The sequence below is a fragment of the Micromys minutus genome (assembly GCF_963924665.1).
Source record: "Micromys minutus genome assembly, chromosome: 1".
NCBI classification, from domain to species: Eukaryota; Metazoa; Chordata; class Mammalia; order Rodentia; family Muridae; genus Micromys; species Micromys minutus.
In genome coordinates, this window is record NC_137969.1 from 131,990,138 (window position 1) to 132,005,514 (window position 15,377).

Below are 15,377 nucleotides of genomic sequence, written 5' to 3' on the forward strand. Positions count from 1 at the left end.
AAAAATAAAGATGAATAAATTTTCTTTCTTGTTGTAGAGACTGGCTTGTGTCTATCCTTTTACAAACACAGATTTAAGGAGATACTTTTGTACAGTGTCAAACTTCTCTTACGAGGAAGAACTAATGAAATGTAGACTGCTCCCTGAACTGACAACTGTAGGCATGCCGCCCGCACCTGACTGGAGAGCCAGTCTCACTGAACCATTCATCTCAGTGGCTGAGGGCATGGCGCCCTGGCAGTGTGTCCCAGGAGAAGCACTGTCTACCTATATGAAATAGGCCAGTTTCCTGACAACCCTGCTCCTAGACTTCCTTCTCTGGAACACCGTAAAGCAACCACTTATGAGAATAGCATGAGTTAACAGGAGAAAAGTATTTATCCTTCCACTTCAAGTATAGGTTTAAATGCTTAGGTCATACTTATACAAATTTTAACAAGTACTTTCTAGTGCATCTACAGGTAGAATTCACGAATTGTTACAGCCCAGAGTACTACTCACTGAAAACTGTTTATAAAAAAACCCAGTGAATTATAGCTGCTATATTCACATATGTGATGCAGATAAACTGCTAAATAACTTCACTTCTTAAATCCACATGCTGCCCAGGTTACAACATCCTGAGGCACCCCACCCATTCTCCCTTACCCTCTTGAGTACTGGGCTCAGTCCTTTTATGACTTTTCTTATCACTGTTACCTACAAAGTAAACCACCTGTTTGCTATTCTAACTTTTCATGACATTTGATACTGAGTTCTGACTGGTTTCTGTGCACTAATGATAACTATTCTATCCAGAAAAAGATTCTTAAAACGTAGAAATGTAAAGTTATTAGGTATGAATGTCCCAAAACGTTTGTGAATTGTATATATGACTGGGAGATGTTATGCCCTATATATAAGCCAAAACTATTCTCAATTATTTTTTTAAAGCAATTCTGTCACAGAATGTCACTCATTTCCTTTGAAAAGGCTCTACTTTTAGAATAATTACCTCTCAACACATATTTTCATTTGAAAGCTGCATTATTTCTTAGCATCTGTGTTCATTTTAGGCAGGTGTCCAGTAGGATGCTGCTAGAGACTAGACACTGTGTCCTACAAAACTCATGCTGAAAGCTAAGCTCCCGCTCTGCTGTACTGGGGGAGTGGCTAGAAGGTGATTAAGTGATGGAGCCACAAAGTGAAATCCGTGTCCCCATAAGAGTGTCCTTAACAGCTGCCATGCCATCCACAGAGCACAGCATGCCCACTGGGCCTCTTCCCTGGGCTGTCTGCCTCCAGGACTGTGGAGAGCTTCTGTGGTTCACGGTGCCACACCCATGTCATCATGTATGACATAGCAGCTCAGCTGCAGGAGAACAGACATGACTGATAACAGTGCCGGAAGTGAGAACACATGCTATGCTTTCTCAGAATGTACTACATGGTCTCAGGCTGAGGACTCAGGAACTAACTATGTTTCAAAATTACATAAAATTTTCAAATAACAAAAATAGAAAAACTTTCTATTACTCCATGACATGGCATTATCTGCTTACAGTACTTGATCAATACACTGATCAGTTAGTTGTTAATTATACACAAACAGAGCTTATTACATTACACTGAAATAAGACTTTTCAATATTAGTAATTATGCTAAAACTAAAATTAATTGCTGTTAAAATAAAAAAAATAAAATTTTCAAAAATTAAATCTGGACATACCTCTAACATTAATTGTGTAAACTCTTCATTACTAAGGAATGTAGGTTTCCAGTCCTGACGAATTTCACTAGCATCTGACTGTGCAGTGATCTCTGTAAACAGATTAACACATTAGTGGCATAATCTAATGTGGCACAAAATGCTACCAGCCGCCTGTTCTTCCTACTCAATGATAAGAAACAGGCCTGAGTTATTGGTTCACTTAACAGAAGGCCAGGTTCTGAAAATGTGAAATGTTATCTTCTAGGACTTGGTCTGGATAATTCAGTAACAATTTCTTTGAGGTTTTATTGGGAAGAAAGGATAGAAACGGCTTTGATATGCTCTGTGGATGATAGGCCTAAGTTTGCTTCTAGCTTGACATAATCAGCAAATAAAAACAAGCAAATTACAAGATTATTTCAAATATTTTAAAGAAACTTTTTACCTTGCTTTTTTCTTACCATTCAATTAGTAATATCTAGAGTAGAGACAAGGAGTCAGCTCAAAGGAAAGTTGACAATGGGATCAGCAGATCTGTTCTCAACAAAAAAGGACCTATTTTGGCCAGGCAAAAAGACTCCTCCTAATTTTCGCTGCTTTATATTAGTTAATCCTGGGAACTAAATCAAAACGTGGGGCAGAAACGTCACAGTAATAATCACTTGCAGAGTGACTTTGGGTAATGTCTTCTTTTTTAACGCTTGTAGGAATATGAGTCTCCCAAAGCTCTGGCCCCGGCACATGCATTGTGCCACATTGCTAATGCATTTTGCTACTTCCTTTTACTACAGTAATGGCTTTAGTTATAAGGATGTTGTCATAAATAATACAATCTTAACTATTTGCTTAACAAATACATTTTCTTTTCCTTTAAAAACAGGGTCTTACTATGTATCTCAGGCTGGCTTCAAATTTATGATGCTCCTGCCCCAGCTTCTAAGTGCTAAGATCATAGATGAGTACCACAACACCTTAACATTGTTTGCTTGTTTTTCATTTTAAATGTAGACTGTAACAACCAAATTAGAGAACCATGTGACAGGTTGTACGCTACCTGATTTTGTAGTGAAAAGTATGGATTATATTATTTTAATATTTTGTTACCTGATAGTTAAATGTGTCACAGTTATATACCAAATTTGGCATATTACAAGTGACCACCCTGAACTACAACAAGTAATGAAGAGTATAGTTACTAATACAATTACAGACCCACATCATTAAGATTTAGTTAGTACAGGTCTATTTTAGATAAACAAATACTTTAAAAATGTCTCTGGAATTTAGCACAAATTTTATTTTGTGAAACTTATACATCCAATTTTGGGACAAAACTAGTTAATATCAAATTAATATTGTCTTGTCAGGTGGCAGAAATGTGTGCATTTCACTTTATTTCATTCAACAATCATTTCCTGAGCTCCTAAAATGTAAACAAAAGGAGCTCAAGACAGCAAGAGGATCCATATGTAACAGACACATGTACAAAGCAGCAGCAGAGAATGTGGTGTGTGTGGCATGGCGCCAGTGTAACGGGAACATTCCCAAAGGACTTTCATGTTTGAGCCCTGGGGATCTAATCGAATGGTATAACATGGGAAAAGCCAGCTGAGGAGGACCTGACATGAGGAAATAAATACCATTTTAGAGGAACTGAGTTTGGAGACACGGAAAATGGTATCTAGCAAGTTAACTAGGATAGCAAAGATGACATTTTTGCATCTGAAAATAAGATTCATTAGTAATTGAATACAGATGCTTAGCAGCTACAGTTATACACTGAGGTACCAACAGGAGAGGGTTGAGAAAATAAGAACACAAGGATAGGCCTTGAGAAATATCCTGTTTAGAGAGCAGGAAGGGAAGAGAGAGCTGGACAGGAAGCGAGGCAGCAGAGAATATGGAAGCCAGAGAAGAAAGTCAGTAGCAGATCAAGATCTCCAATTCTAACTCTACAAAGAGACAACAAGAAGAAAAACCTTTGCTGTACTGGGGATGAGTGGGTAATGTCAGTAATGAAATTAATGAAAAAAATTCAGAGTATTGGCACACAAGCCAGTCTAGCAGTGGATTCCAAGGGGTGGTAAGGAAAACAAGAGGCAGCAATTAACATCCGTACTCCTAAGAGCTGGAGCTTTATTTCAGCTGAAAAGCACAGTCCTTCTCTAGTACTTAAAGTTTAGTATCTCTGCTACCTAAACATCAAAGACTTTAATAGCTCCTTTTCACGAGTAATTCAATCGAGATAATTTTCTTTGATTAATAAGTATTTTGAGGTGTGGTGTTTATTTCCTAGACATACACTGAAATGACCCTTTAAAATGGTCTGGGGCAACCTTACATGACCCAACTCTCAAATACACCTATAGCTTTCTAACACAAACATGCTCCGTTACAATAACATCTCCTTGCTTTTCTGCTTTTACACACAGTATCTCTTGTGTAAAACACTGCTTTACTTACTTAACCTAAAAAGACTAGGTTAAACAATTACCTATTTGTTCACCTAAAACATTCTTCCCTTTATGATAGAAGATCTGAAGTGCTCCCTAGCTAACAGTTTACAAACATTACTCATTTGTATTTTAGTTACATGCGAGCACATCAGTCTCCCACGGCTCAAGTTGTGAGCCAAGAAAATCATCCTAACTTTTTAAGGACCTAGAATACAGAACTCACCAAATGTTTGTTGAATGAAAGACGGAACACACTAGGAATCTTTTTATGATAAGCATCATATAACTCATTGTATTTTGGGGGAGAGGATCCTATAAAAACCATACTCATTTTACAAAATCGGTACTTTACCTTTATGCTTTCGTAAAAAATCAATGCTCTTCTGAAGAACAGTAGACTTGTCCATCTTTCTAGCGTTACCAGGAAGCATAGACCCCAGTTCTTTAATGAGAACATTGAACTGATCTCTACGTTTCTTTTCTGATTTGTTTCTAGATACTCTATAAAAAAAATAAATATGTGGTTTTCAAACAATCTATTTAACTACACAAATAGTTTAACACAGTGTTTAATTTGGACATGACCATTTATTTAAGCTTACTTTTCAAAAGGTCAGGAGATAATTTATAACCTGCATACTGGCAAGCTAAGGTTTGTACTTTGCTAATGTACCTAATACATGCAGGTACTATATTATAAATAAATATAAACATTATATTTATTTACTATTTTCTATTTCATAGCTAACTACCTTTTTGCTTTGTCCTTGTCATCTTCTTCCACCAATCCATCAAAAATACTACTGTCATCTCTAAAAGAGAAAACACAGTGAAAGGCCGAGCAGAGGACTGGGTAAGCACAGCACCGAAGCGACAGGTGAGTCCACACAGACAGACCTGTGTCTCAGGTGGTCAGGAGCTGTTAACTTACTTTCTAACAAAGTATAATTATAGTTAATTGTATTTTAAGTTTTCATGTGTGAATTTTAAAGGCAGTTACACTCAACTATATGCATGTATCAGGCTAAACAAGAATTTATTTATTTAAATATCTTATTTCAAATTTTTCTTTTTTTTTTTAGTGAAAAATCTATGTAAATCCAGTATGAAGTTATCTCATTGTATTAAACCACCCACTCAGAATTACATTAATCATTATTTCTAATAGTGAATTTTTAAAACATACCTGTCAACAATTGAGCTCATTTTACTACAGCTTACGGTAAACAACATAACACATTATGTTTTCGTCTTGTGGTAGACATTTGTACGTCTCCTTGTGAGAAAAGAAAATAGAAATGGTTATTCCTTTTCTAAAACACTTCTACAATGTTATCTTGAGAATACTACTGTTACTATGCAGATTTCAAATGGAGCTGGTATATTCTTGTCAAGCAAGTATCTTTGGATGGATACTATTTTAAACTTTCTTTCTTCTAAAAGTAATGTGGAAAATTCAAATTCATATATTTCTATAAAGCAATAAGATGTAATTTTTAATCTTCAGCATATGCTCTGACTATATCACTACAAACTGGCCACAATAATATGGTCTAACAAATATTTGCTGAGATTGTATTTTCTGCTAAACAGCACATAATCCTTGTATCTATAAGGATAAGAAGCTCAGCTCTATAGGCAAAAATCTGTACTGGTTAAGGAAACATATATAAACAATGAAAACAATACACAATGAAGATACATTGCCAATAGTTTCACCCAGACAAGGAGCAACCAAGTGTGTCTGTGAACAGTACATAAAGAAGCCTGAGGTAACAAGTCTGGTCACAGGTCTGCATTTGTGTTCTTGAAAACATGGTGCAGAGGCAGGAAGCATTCTTATGGTCAGAGAAGAACTGCTGGCTGAATGTGAACCCACATTTCCACAAGATCCTCTCTGATTGATTTCTGTGACTACTCAAGTCAGAGGGGCAATGGACTACAGGATACACAGGCTGAGAGGATTTTAAGAAGCCAAGCAACAGTTTCTAACTGCACAGGCCATGAGACAGGACAAAACTGCATTTGAGAAAACCAAGAGCTTATTTTTTTTCTCAGGCATGTTGTAAGAATGTTGAGAAGAGGGCAAACCAAGCCAAGAAAATAAGTATCATAAAATGTCTCATACTGTTTCTACATTTAAATAATTAAAATGTACTGCTTTCAAACTGAGTCACAAGACTAAAATTCCTTATAAAGCAGTTTCATCAAACCATGAGTTAAATATTGAATAACACGTGACCTTATTTATAAACATTCTAAGTTTTGAGGTATAAGAGTTTTTAGAAGTTAGAAAATATTATGTATAACTCTATTAAACCAGAAGTTTAAAGATTTTTCACAGATTCTAAAAAACTCTATTACTGTCTTCATATGTACCTGCATAAGAGGAAGAGAAACTTACCCTTGAAAAATGATGCTGCACTGACTGTGTGCTTAGGCTAACAAAATAGGACTCAGCTTACGAGATAATGACAGGATCAATAGATATCATGTCACACTCCTGTGACTTCAATGACTGAGTTAGCATCGTAAGAGGGAACACACAGTTACAGAGCCTTGAGTTTACCTAAGCCCTTCTAGATCAGAAGACTGAGCAACAGTAATGGCAGAAGTAGTCTCTATCACTAAAAGGAAAAGAACAGTGGAAACTATACACAAAGAGAGTTTCACAACTAAGGGGCCAAATCTGTGTCTCATGTGTCATCAGAATGCTTAATTGTCAAAAGGGAGAAAATAGGACAAACCAGGAGTGGTGCAGGGTGGGAGAGGGCCCTATCTAAGAAGAACACTTCTGACAAGGTATAAAATGAATGAATCAAAAAGGCCTGGAAGACTGACTGACTCACTATTAGGCTATTGTCTACTACTGTCAATAATAATTTTCAAAAAATTGTTGCTCAGCTTGTAACTGTACTTACAGCCAATACACTCAACTTATGACCACACCTGCCCAAGATCTACTTTTCCAGCCAATTGATAGATACACTTTATTTAAGAGAAAGATAAAAGAAATGAGTAGGATTAAATATCTCCAGAGCAAACCTTCTGAAGAGTGTCTAGGAGAACACTGTGATGATAAAGAAACAGAAAGCACCTAACAGCCCAGGCTTTCAATCCCAACCGGCAAGCTATGCTCATGAAAAAGGTTCTGCTTTAGACATTATTCCAGGTCCTACACAAGCTCAAGAGAAACTCCAAGTATACAGCCTACTCAAATGGAATAAAGTTTATTTATTTTTATAAAGTGCTGACATTAATAGATCAGAATGATAGGCAGTGTGTCTTTGAAGGGATCAATTGCAATTACTTAAATGCAATTTACCAGTTCACCAAAATGCAAAAGGATCAAGTTAAAGCTAGGAATTAAATGTCCCTTTACAAAAGCCCCATGAACTGCAGGTGAGCCTGTGTCACATCACTATTTCATGGTGACGGTGCTGAGACACAACACAAGTGCTGGTGCATAAACACTAAGTTGTGAGCTTACTAGGAAAGGGCAGACAGCACTAAACCAAGGAGTGGTATCAGCAGGCTAGGTGGCCATGCAGAGTGGCTCTTCCTTGTCGTCATACACAACGGTGCACAGAATCAGAGAGGGTCTCGGAGCCCTGCAGTCCTTCACCCAAGGATTCTGTTTGAAATCACCTGTGCACTATTATTAATGGCATTATTCTGTCTTTTTGAATCCCATCTATTGTCACACACCACAGGCCTTCTTCCAACTCCTGCCACTGATCAATATATTAACACAGTCCATCAATCACTACTTCTTAGCTGAAAAAGACCAATAAGACAAAACAAAACAAAACCTCACTTCTCTTGACCCTCCAACTTTAGTTACTGCTGTATTTTTTCCTGTCCCTGGGAAAACTACAGTGTCCTTACTGCCATTCTTTTATTTTACAATTTGGTCCCCAACATGTAAGCACACATATGAAGTTTATTGTAAAGTGGGTTTAGGAAACATACTATAAAATCAGAAGCCCTCAATTGCCCATTCTCTTTCAGTCATAAACTCTGCTACTGTGAACATCTTTGTTACTTTTGACTTTTTTGTTTGCAGATACGGTGCCTAGATAGTTATAATATACTGACTGCCCCAATGTACTTAAATAAGCCTTTTGGAATCTCCAAAGTTTATAGATTTTTAGGTATCTTGGTAATTCTACTAAGAGAATTTAGTTGATTTTGGGGAGCAGGGAGATTTTTAAGTCTTCAGTTAATTCATTTCTTTTTATGGGTGTAGGTCTTTCTCCTGCTAGAATGTATGTGTATCACATGAACGAAGTGCCCTCAGATCAAAAAGAAAAACAAAATCCCTTGGGACTGAAATTACAGGTGATTGTAAGGCCAGTCAATGGTGGGTATTGAATCTGGATTCTCTGGAAGAGTAGACAATGATCTGACTTGCTTCCCTGGCTGGTTATGTATTTATTTATTTTTGGTCAATTAGACAGAAGATACAGTTATTTAAGAAGAGGGAACCATAACTGAGAAAATGCCACTATTAGATTGGCCTGTATGTACACTTACAGGTGTATTTTCTTAATTACTGATTAATATGGGATGGTCCAGTTGATGCTACCCTTGGAAGTTGGTACCAGGGTGTATAAGAAAGCAGTCTGAGCAAGCCTTGAGAAAAAAGCAAAAAACAGCATTCCTCTATGGCCTCTGCTTCAGTTCCTGCCTCTAGTTCCCACCTTGATTTCCCTACACACTGTGTTAGAGTGTGACTCAAGAGTTCTATGCTGAAATAAATCATTTACTCTTCAAGTTGCTTCTGGCCATGTTTTTAATCACAGCAATAGATTCCCCAACTAAGACCACACAGAGCAATCTTTCCAACCCTGAGGATTTGTTTTCTTCTTTTCTTTTCTTACATTATAAACATTTCCAACTTTCCAATATTGTAATTCTGAAGTTTGCATTTTCAGCTGTAATTGCAACTCAAAGCTAAGTCTCAGCCTTCTAGCATTTGATCTCCCTTCTGGGTCTTTTCCCTGGAGTTAGTAGCTGTGGAAGTTTGAAAGAGAATGTCTACCACAGGTTCTCATGTTTGAATACTTGGTCCCCAGTTAGTACAACTATTTCGGAAGGGTGAGAAGGTAGAGCCTTGGAGGTGTGTCATAGAGTTAAGCCTTGTGTCTTAAAAGAGCTTTCTGCCATCCCCAATATGCTGTCCCCTGCTTGTGGTTTGAGATGTGACCTCTCAGCTATTCCTGCAGCCATCGTGAATTCTAACTCACTGAAACTGTAAACCCAATAAAACACTCTCTTTTACAAGTTACCTTGGTACAGTGCTTTATCACAACAGGAGAAAAGTAACTAAAGACTGTCTTTTTCTTTGTAGTTTATCTAGTTTTGTACTGATTTACTATAAACTCATAACTATCTAAATACATTTTCTGTATCTTCATAGACATTATACATTTTCCAACTGTTTCCTCCAGAACTCTCTAATCAATTTCCATGATGTCTTCTTGTTATTTATACCCAGTAACAGTGGTGTCATCTTGAGGTCAGAACTCACTATTATCCTGATGAGTCTCTAGGTTTCTGGTTAAGTTGTTTTCTCTTTCCTAGGGGCCATAGTTTGATTTCTAATGATGGCCCACAGCCAAATCTCAGGTGTTGAAGGCTCAGTTCCCAGGCAAGGGGACTACTGAGAAGTTGTAGAAATGCTGGAGAACTCAGGCTATCAGTACCCTAGTATCCTTTCTGCCTTTCTGCTTCCAGGCTAACGCGGTCAGGAGCGTTACCACTTTAAGACTCAGGCTTACCTCAGCAATGACACCAAGTGGCTGGTGACTGAAACTACAGACCAAAGTGGAACTTTCCTTCTTTTAAACAGTTGTTTATCTCAGGTATCTTTAAGTATATCTGCAGCAAATGAGTCTGTCTTAGTACCACCATCACTCTCACCTCTAGAATCAGAGTGCTCTCAATCCATGACAACTTCAGAGGCTCTGGTCACAAGGAATTTCTCAGAACTGCCATTCCAGCTTAAGAAACTCACTACATTTCTTTTGCTTTTCAAGGTGCAAAATTTTTGTTGTATTAGTTTTTCTCCTATTCTCTTGTCCTTGTGAGGCATCATTTGCAAACTTACTTTTTTTATTTAGCTGTGACTGGTTAATCTTGGTCAACTTTACTGGATTAGAGACATCTAAGACAGTGTGGTTTTTAACCTTCCTAACACTGTGACCCTTTAATAGAGCTTCTCATGTTGTGGTGAGCACCATCCATAAAATTATTTTGTTGCTACACCATGAATGTAATTTTGTTACTGTTATGCATCAATGTATCTGATATGGAGCAACCCTTTGAAAGGTTGAGAGCATCTATCTAAGCCATTAATGATGCAAGCCTCTGGAAGTACATGCAGGGCGCAGCCTGTCCCCTGAATCCTACAGGCTCTGACATAATAAACATTAGTCATTGACAGACCCATATAAGAAGGTATTATTATCCCACAGTGACGAGGGAGTAGGCACGCTGGCTACAGTCTGCCATCTGTCTAGGTGTCCTTGCTCTCTTGCCACTCTCGGTTTGCACTCCTGCTACCTCCACTCAAACTGCCATTTGTGATCTCAAGTACTGCCCTGCTGCATGCAGGGCCTGCTTCCCGGACTCTACATGGTCCTTAGTGGGTGTGCTTCTGTACAGACCTAATGACTTCTCTAGACTTCCATTATGGAGCACTTCTAGCTTTTTTATTCAATTTAATGATTGTTTCTTCTCCTATAATAAACATTAATCTGTACTAGGGCTGAACAAACTTCCTAGTAGTTTGAAAACTTTTAAGTACTTTTTAAACCAAATCTTTATGCCTAAATCTATTATCTTAATCAAAATTTCTAATTTCAGAGCCTTAAATACATACTGCCTTTTTTCTCTTTATTTTTTTAGTGACAGGTTATTGCATGGCCCAGGCTGGCCTCAAATTATGGATCCTCTATCTCTGCCTCCCAAAAAGGCATGTGCCATCACATTCTGTATCACAATGCCTTTCTGACTATCTATAGCTTGTGTAGGTGTGCATGTGCATATAGCATATGTACATCATGTATATGCACATGTACCTGCACATACATGCCTGTGTGAAAACCACAGAGTTTTGGGGATCCACCTGTCTCCGTCCCTCAGTCCCTCAGTGCTGGGTTAAGGGGTACACAGTGCACAACAGCTTTTGTCATGTGGGAGCCAGGGATCTGCACTGAGGTTGCTCCTCACGTTTGTCTAGCAAGCACTTTGCCCAGTGAGCCATCTCTCCAGTCACCATATTCTACAAGTTCTCAAAGTCTCAAAAAATATGGAACAATTAACCAGAGCCCCTGACTTCTTGTAGCCATCTGTTCTAATCGTTTTCTCCTGCAGGCTGAAGAATTTCCCAGGACATGCATACCCCAACCACATCTATACCCTGTTCTCTAAGCACCCCAGTCATTTCTTTCCCTCTGCCAATGCAGCTTCTTTCTCTTTGAGCTACATGGCTTAGACCTGCCATTTCACACACACCTGAAACGATTTCTCACCACGGCCTTCTCTTGACTTCCTGATGAAAGCCATCATCCATCTCTAGTATCCATTTCAATTCTCTTAATAGTACTAATGCTTGTTTTCCTTGGAAATGCAATCTTCACAAGACATGGATCACTTTAGTCCTATTAGTCCTCATGTAATCATTAATTAAAGTAATACACAAACAGCAACTACTGAATAGCAAATGTTCTAAGTTAACACAGAAGCAAAATGTTTTAAATAATGCTTTCCTCTAATAAGTATGCCAAGTAATTTCTAAGTTCTTTTACATATTTTTTCCTGGAAAAAATTAATATGATGGAGTATTTATAGGTCATCTTTACCTCTTTCACTTTTTATATCTTTAGAATGGATTCTCCAAAACCCACGGATTTAAGGCCTTCTTCTGTATTACTGACCATCAGAACTCTGTTTAAAAAAAAAAAAAGTTAAATTTATCCAACTTAAATACAATTTTATCACAGAAACATTAACTAATTTAGCAAAATGTAGAACTTTGTTACAAAAATGTATAATAAAATTTAAATTCTATAAACATTACATTAAAAGAAAATAGTTTTAAAACTGCAAACAAGGCCAGAGACCTGGGGGAAAATCAAATACGAGTCTGCTCAGATGAGGTTCTAGAGCTGAAAGAAGTGAACACATCCCCCACCCCATCCTTGACCCAGAAGCCAAGTCCAATCTATAATATACTCATAATGAAAATTCAGTTCTCTCCAGTGGAGTCTGGGAATATAGACCACTCTTTAAGGGTAGGCCTTATGCCCAGCAGAAGACTGCGAATACAAAATAAAGTCAGTGGCATTTTTGAGTTTCTTTTAACCTTATGTCTTTTGCATGTATATTATGGTTTCTACTTTGGTGTTCTTACTGGGTTCTTGTACACACAAATATGTGTGTGTCTGTGTCTCATGGGTATCTTGTGCTTTTTCCTTGGTTATTTTTCATCTGTTTGTTTTTGTTTTATCTTATTTATCATTGTTCTTTAGATGCCTGTTTGCAAAAAGGGTATGAATTCTAATGGGAAAGAAGGTGTGTGTGTCTCTGTGTGTGTGTGGGAGGGAGATCTCAGAGAAGCTGAGGGACAGGAAATCATAATATATTATATAAAAATATCTAATTTTAATAAAAGGAGGAAAAAAGAACAAAGAAAAAAGTAAAATAAACTACTTTTAATTCTCTACAAAAATTGGACTACAAGAGTTTTTAAAAAATTACACAGGTATCCTAATGAACATACAATATAAATAAATGTAAGGGCGACATCAGGAACATAAAGCAGAAGAAAGAGTAAATGACTCAAATTTCTGCATGCAATTCAAGTTTTCAGCTTAAAGAGATTGTTCTATTTTATGTAACACACATGTCAACAACAAGCATTTCCACCTATACACAAAAAGAAAAGCAGAAACAGTGAGAGCACAGTAGTTCCAAAAGGAAAGTATAAATGCAGAGAGAGCCAGCAAGGAAGGAGGAAGGTAAAAGCTGGTGAGCTGGAGAACAAGGAATTACACGGATATTAAGGATTATGTTCTCAAGTAAAAGGGGGAAGTTGAGTGGGCTCCAAATAAGTAAGATGCAATCACACAGTAAGACCCACTTTAGATTTAAAGGTATAACATAGAGTCACAACTATTCGGTCAGGAAGCAAACCACAACAGGGCAGGTGTGACCATATTCATACAGAGTAAGTAAAAACTTGTCATAAGGACATGTGTATGTGCAAGTGAGTGTGTGCATTCATGTATCTACACATACATATGGACGTGGATCACGTCACTCCAAAGCTACAGCAAGTACAAATGCATACTCCCACCAATAAGGATCCAAAATATAAGACACAGAGTGAAGGGAGATTTAACAAGAGACAGATCATCCTGCTGAAAATAAAAGCAGACTTACATTATAGGCCAAATGTGTATAGAAAGAATACTTCATGCAAAACCCACAGAATGTACACTATGTTCAAATGTACTGAGAAAATCTGTACAACAGGTCACATGTTAGATCATAAAACAAGTTTTAACAAAAGTCTGAAGTATGCTTTCTAATCACAATAGAATAAAAGCAGAAATTTACAAACTTGCAAATTTAACAGGACACCATTATAAAACCAAAAGGCTAACTACCAAATCCTGAGGGAAATTATCAAGTATTCTGAGACAAACAAAACACATCAAAATGCATGGGTGAAGCCATTTAGAGCAGCATTCAAATACCCACACTAAAAGCCACACCTAGAGTGCAGCTCTGTGATGGACACTTGCCTTGATATACTCTCAGCCTTGGGTAAAACAACCTGGAAAATGAAAATTAAGAAACCTCAAGGAACCAGAAAGAAAAACAATCAAGTCCACAGTCTACTGAATAGAGAAAATAAGACCAATCAGAATAAATCAAAACAGCTAAGCCTTTTAAAAAATATATCAAATAAATTGATACACCTTCAATTCTATCACACAGAATCAAGTAAGTCAAATGAGAAATAGAAGAAAATTCAACTGAAGCCACAGAAACAGGACTGCAAGACATTATTATAAGACTACCAAACAAGACAAACAAAAAAATACAAAGGAAGTCTAAGAGGCTGTGCCATGATGGCTGAACTGGTCTGTGACTTTCACAGGGTGCAGCCTCACCCAGGATGGAAGCCTGGATATGCCTGGGAAGGAATCTACATCCGGTTGACAGGGGTACCAAGCCCCACTGTGATATGAGCAGCCCCACTCCCTGGGCTGTACACAAAGGATGGACGAAGGCAGCTGAGCAACATACTTTCTCCCCATCTACTTCCTGACTCTGCCTGCAATGTCACCAGCCACCTCATTTTCTGCTGATGACAAGCTTTCTCCACAGCACTCTGGCAACTAGGCACCAGCTCCAGTCAGGAACTTGTTCTTTTTTTTTTTTTTTTTTAATTTTTTAAATTGGATATGTTATGTATTTACATTTCAAATGCTACCCCCTTTCCTGGTTCCTCCCTCTGGGAAAGCTGTGGTTCAGATGTTGGAGTGATTACCTATCAAGCATGAAACCCTGGTTTAGTGACACACCAAATAATGCAGGCATGATAAAGAATGTTTGTAATTCTAGCACTCAGGAAGGAAGGCTGGAGGATTAGAGTTTAAAAGCCATCTTCCCTCAGCTACATAGTAAGTTCCAGGATAGCCTGGGCTACACACCAGACTCTGACCTTTAAAGAAGATGGAGGATGCTTGAGACACATAAATAGTTTGAATGTACAGGTCTTTTGACCCAATAATTTCATTTTGGGAAATCAGAGAGGCATGTGAAGTTTTACAGTCACTGCAATATTACTTAAAACAAAGCTAGCTAAATATTATGTATCCAATTGTACTTATAGTGGCATCAAGACCTAAAAACAAAATTACAGCATATGAAGGCTTCTGGGATATTTAATAAATAATGGTTTTCACATTCTCTTCAGTACATTTCCTCCATAATGCAAAAACACTCATTCTTCTTATAATTAGAAAGCTGAAGTGTTTTTTGATTCCTGTTATACATTAGGTGTCTTATACTACATCTCTATCTACATGTAAGAAAGAAGATAAAATATATATTATTTATTAAAAAAACCAAAAAGTTACTTTTTATGTATTATTCATATTGTTTATAGGGGAGGAATTCTTTTAACTTGATTTAACTAATACTAATTTCCA

General features: G+C 37.4%; 1 protein-coding gene across 2 annotated transcripts in view; it reads right to left on the bottom strand.

Annotated features, from left to right (window-relative positions):
- CLOCK (clock circadian regulator) overlaps window positions 1-15,377 on the bottom strand; it is a 78,406-nt gene that overhangs the window by 37,285 nt on the left and 25,744 nt on the right. For both annotated transcript variants that reach the window (XM_080930673.1, XM_080930672.1), the window contains exons 3-7: window positions 12,015-12,099; window positions 5,333-5,422; window positions 4,899-4,958; window positions 4,499-4,647; window positions 1,709-1,800 (exon numbers count right to left, since the gene is read on the bottom strand). In XM_080930673.1, coding sequence (XP_080786799.1) covers window positions 1,709-1,800; window positions 4,499-4,647; window positions 4,899-4,958; window positions 5,333-5,379 — 348 coding nt within the window. In that variant the 5' untranslated portion in view covers window positions 5,380-5,422; window positions 12,015-12,099. The remainder of the gene's footprint in view (window positions 1-1,708; window positions 1,801-4,498; window positions 4,648-4,898; window positions 4,959-5,332; window positions 5,423-12,014; window positions 12,100-15,377) is intronic.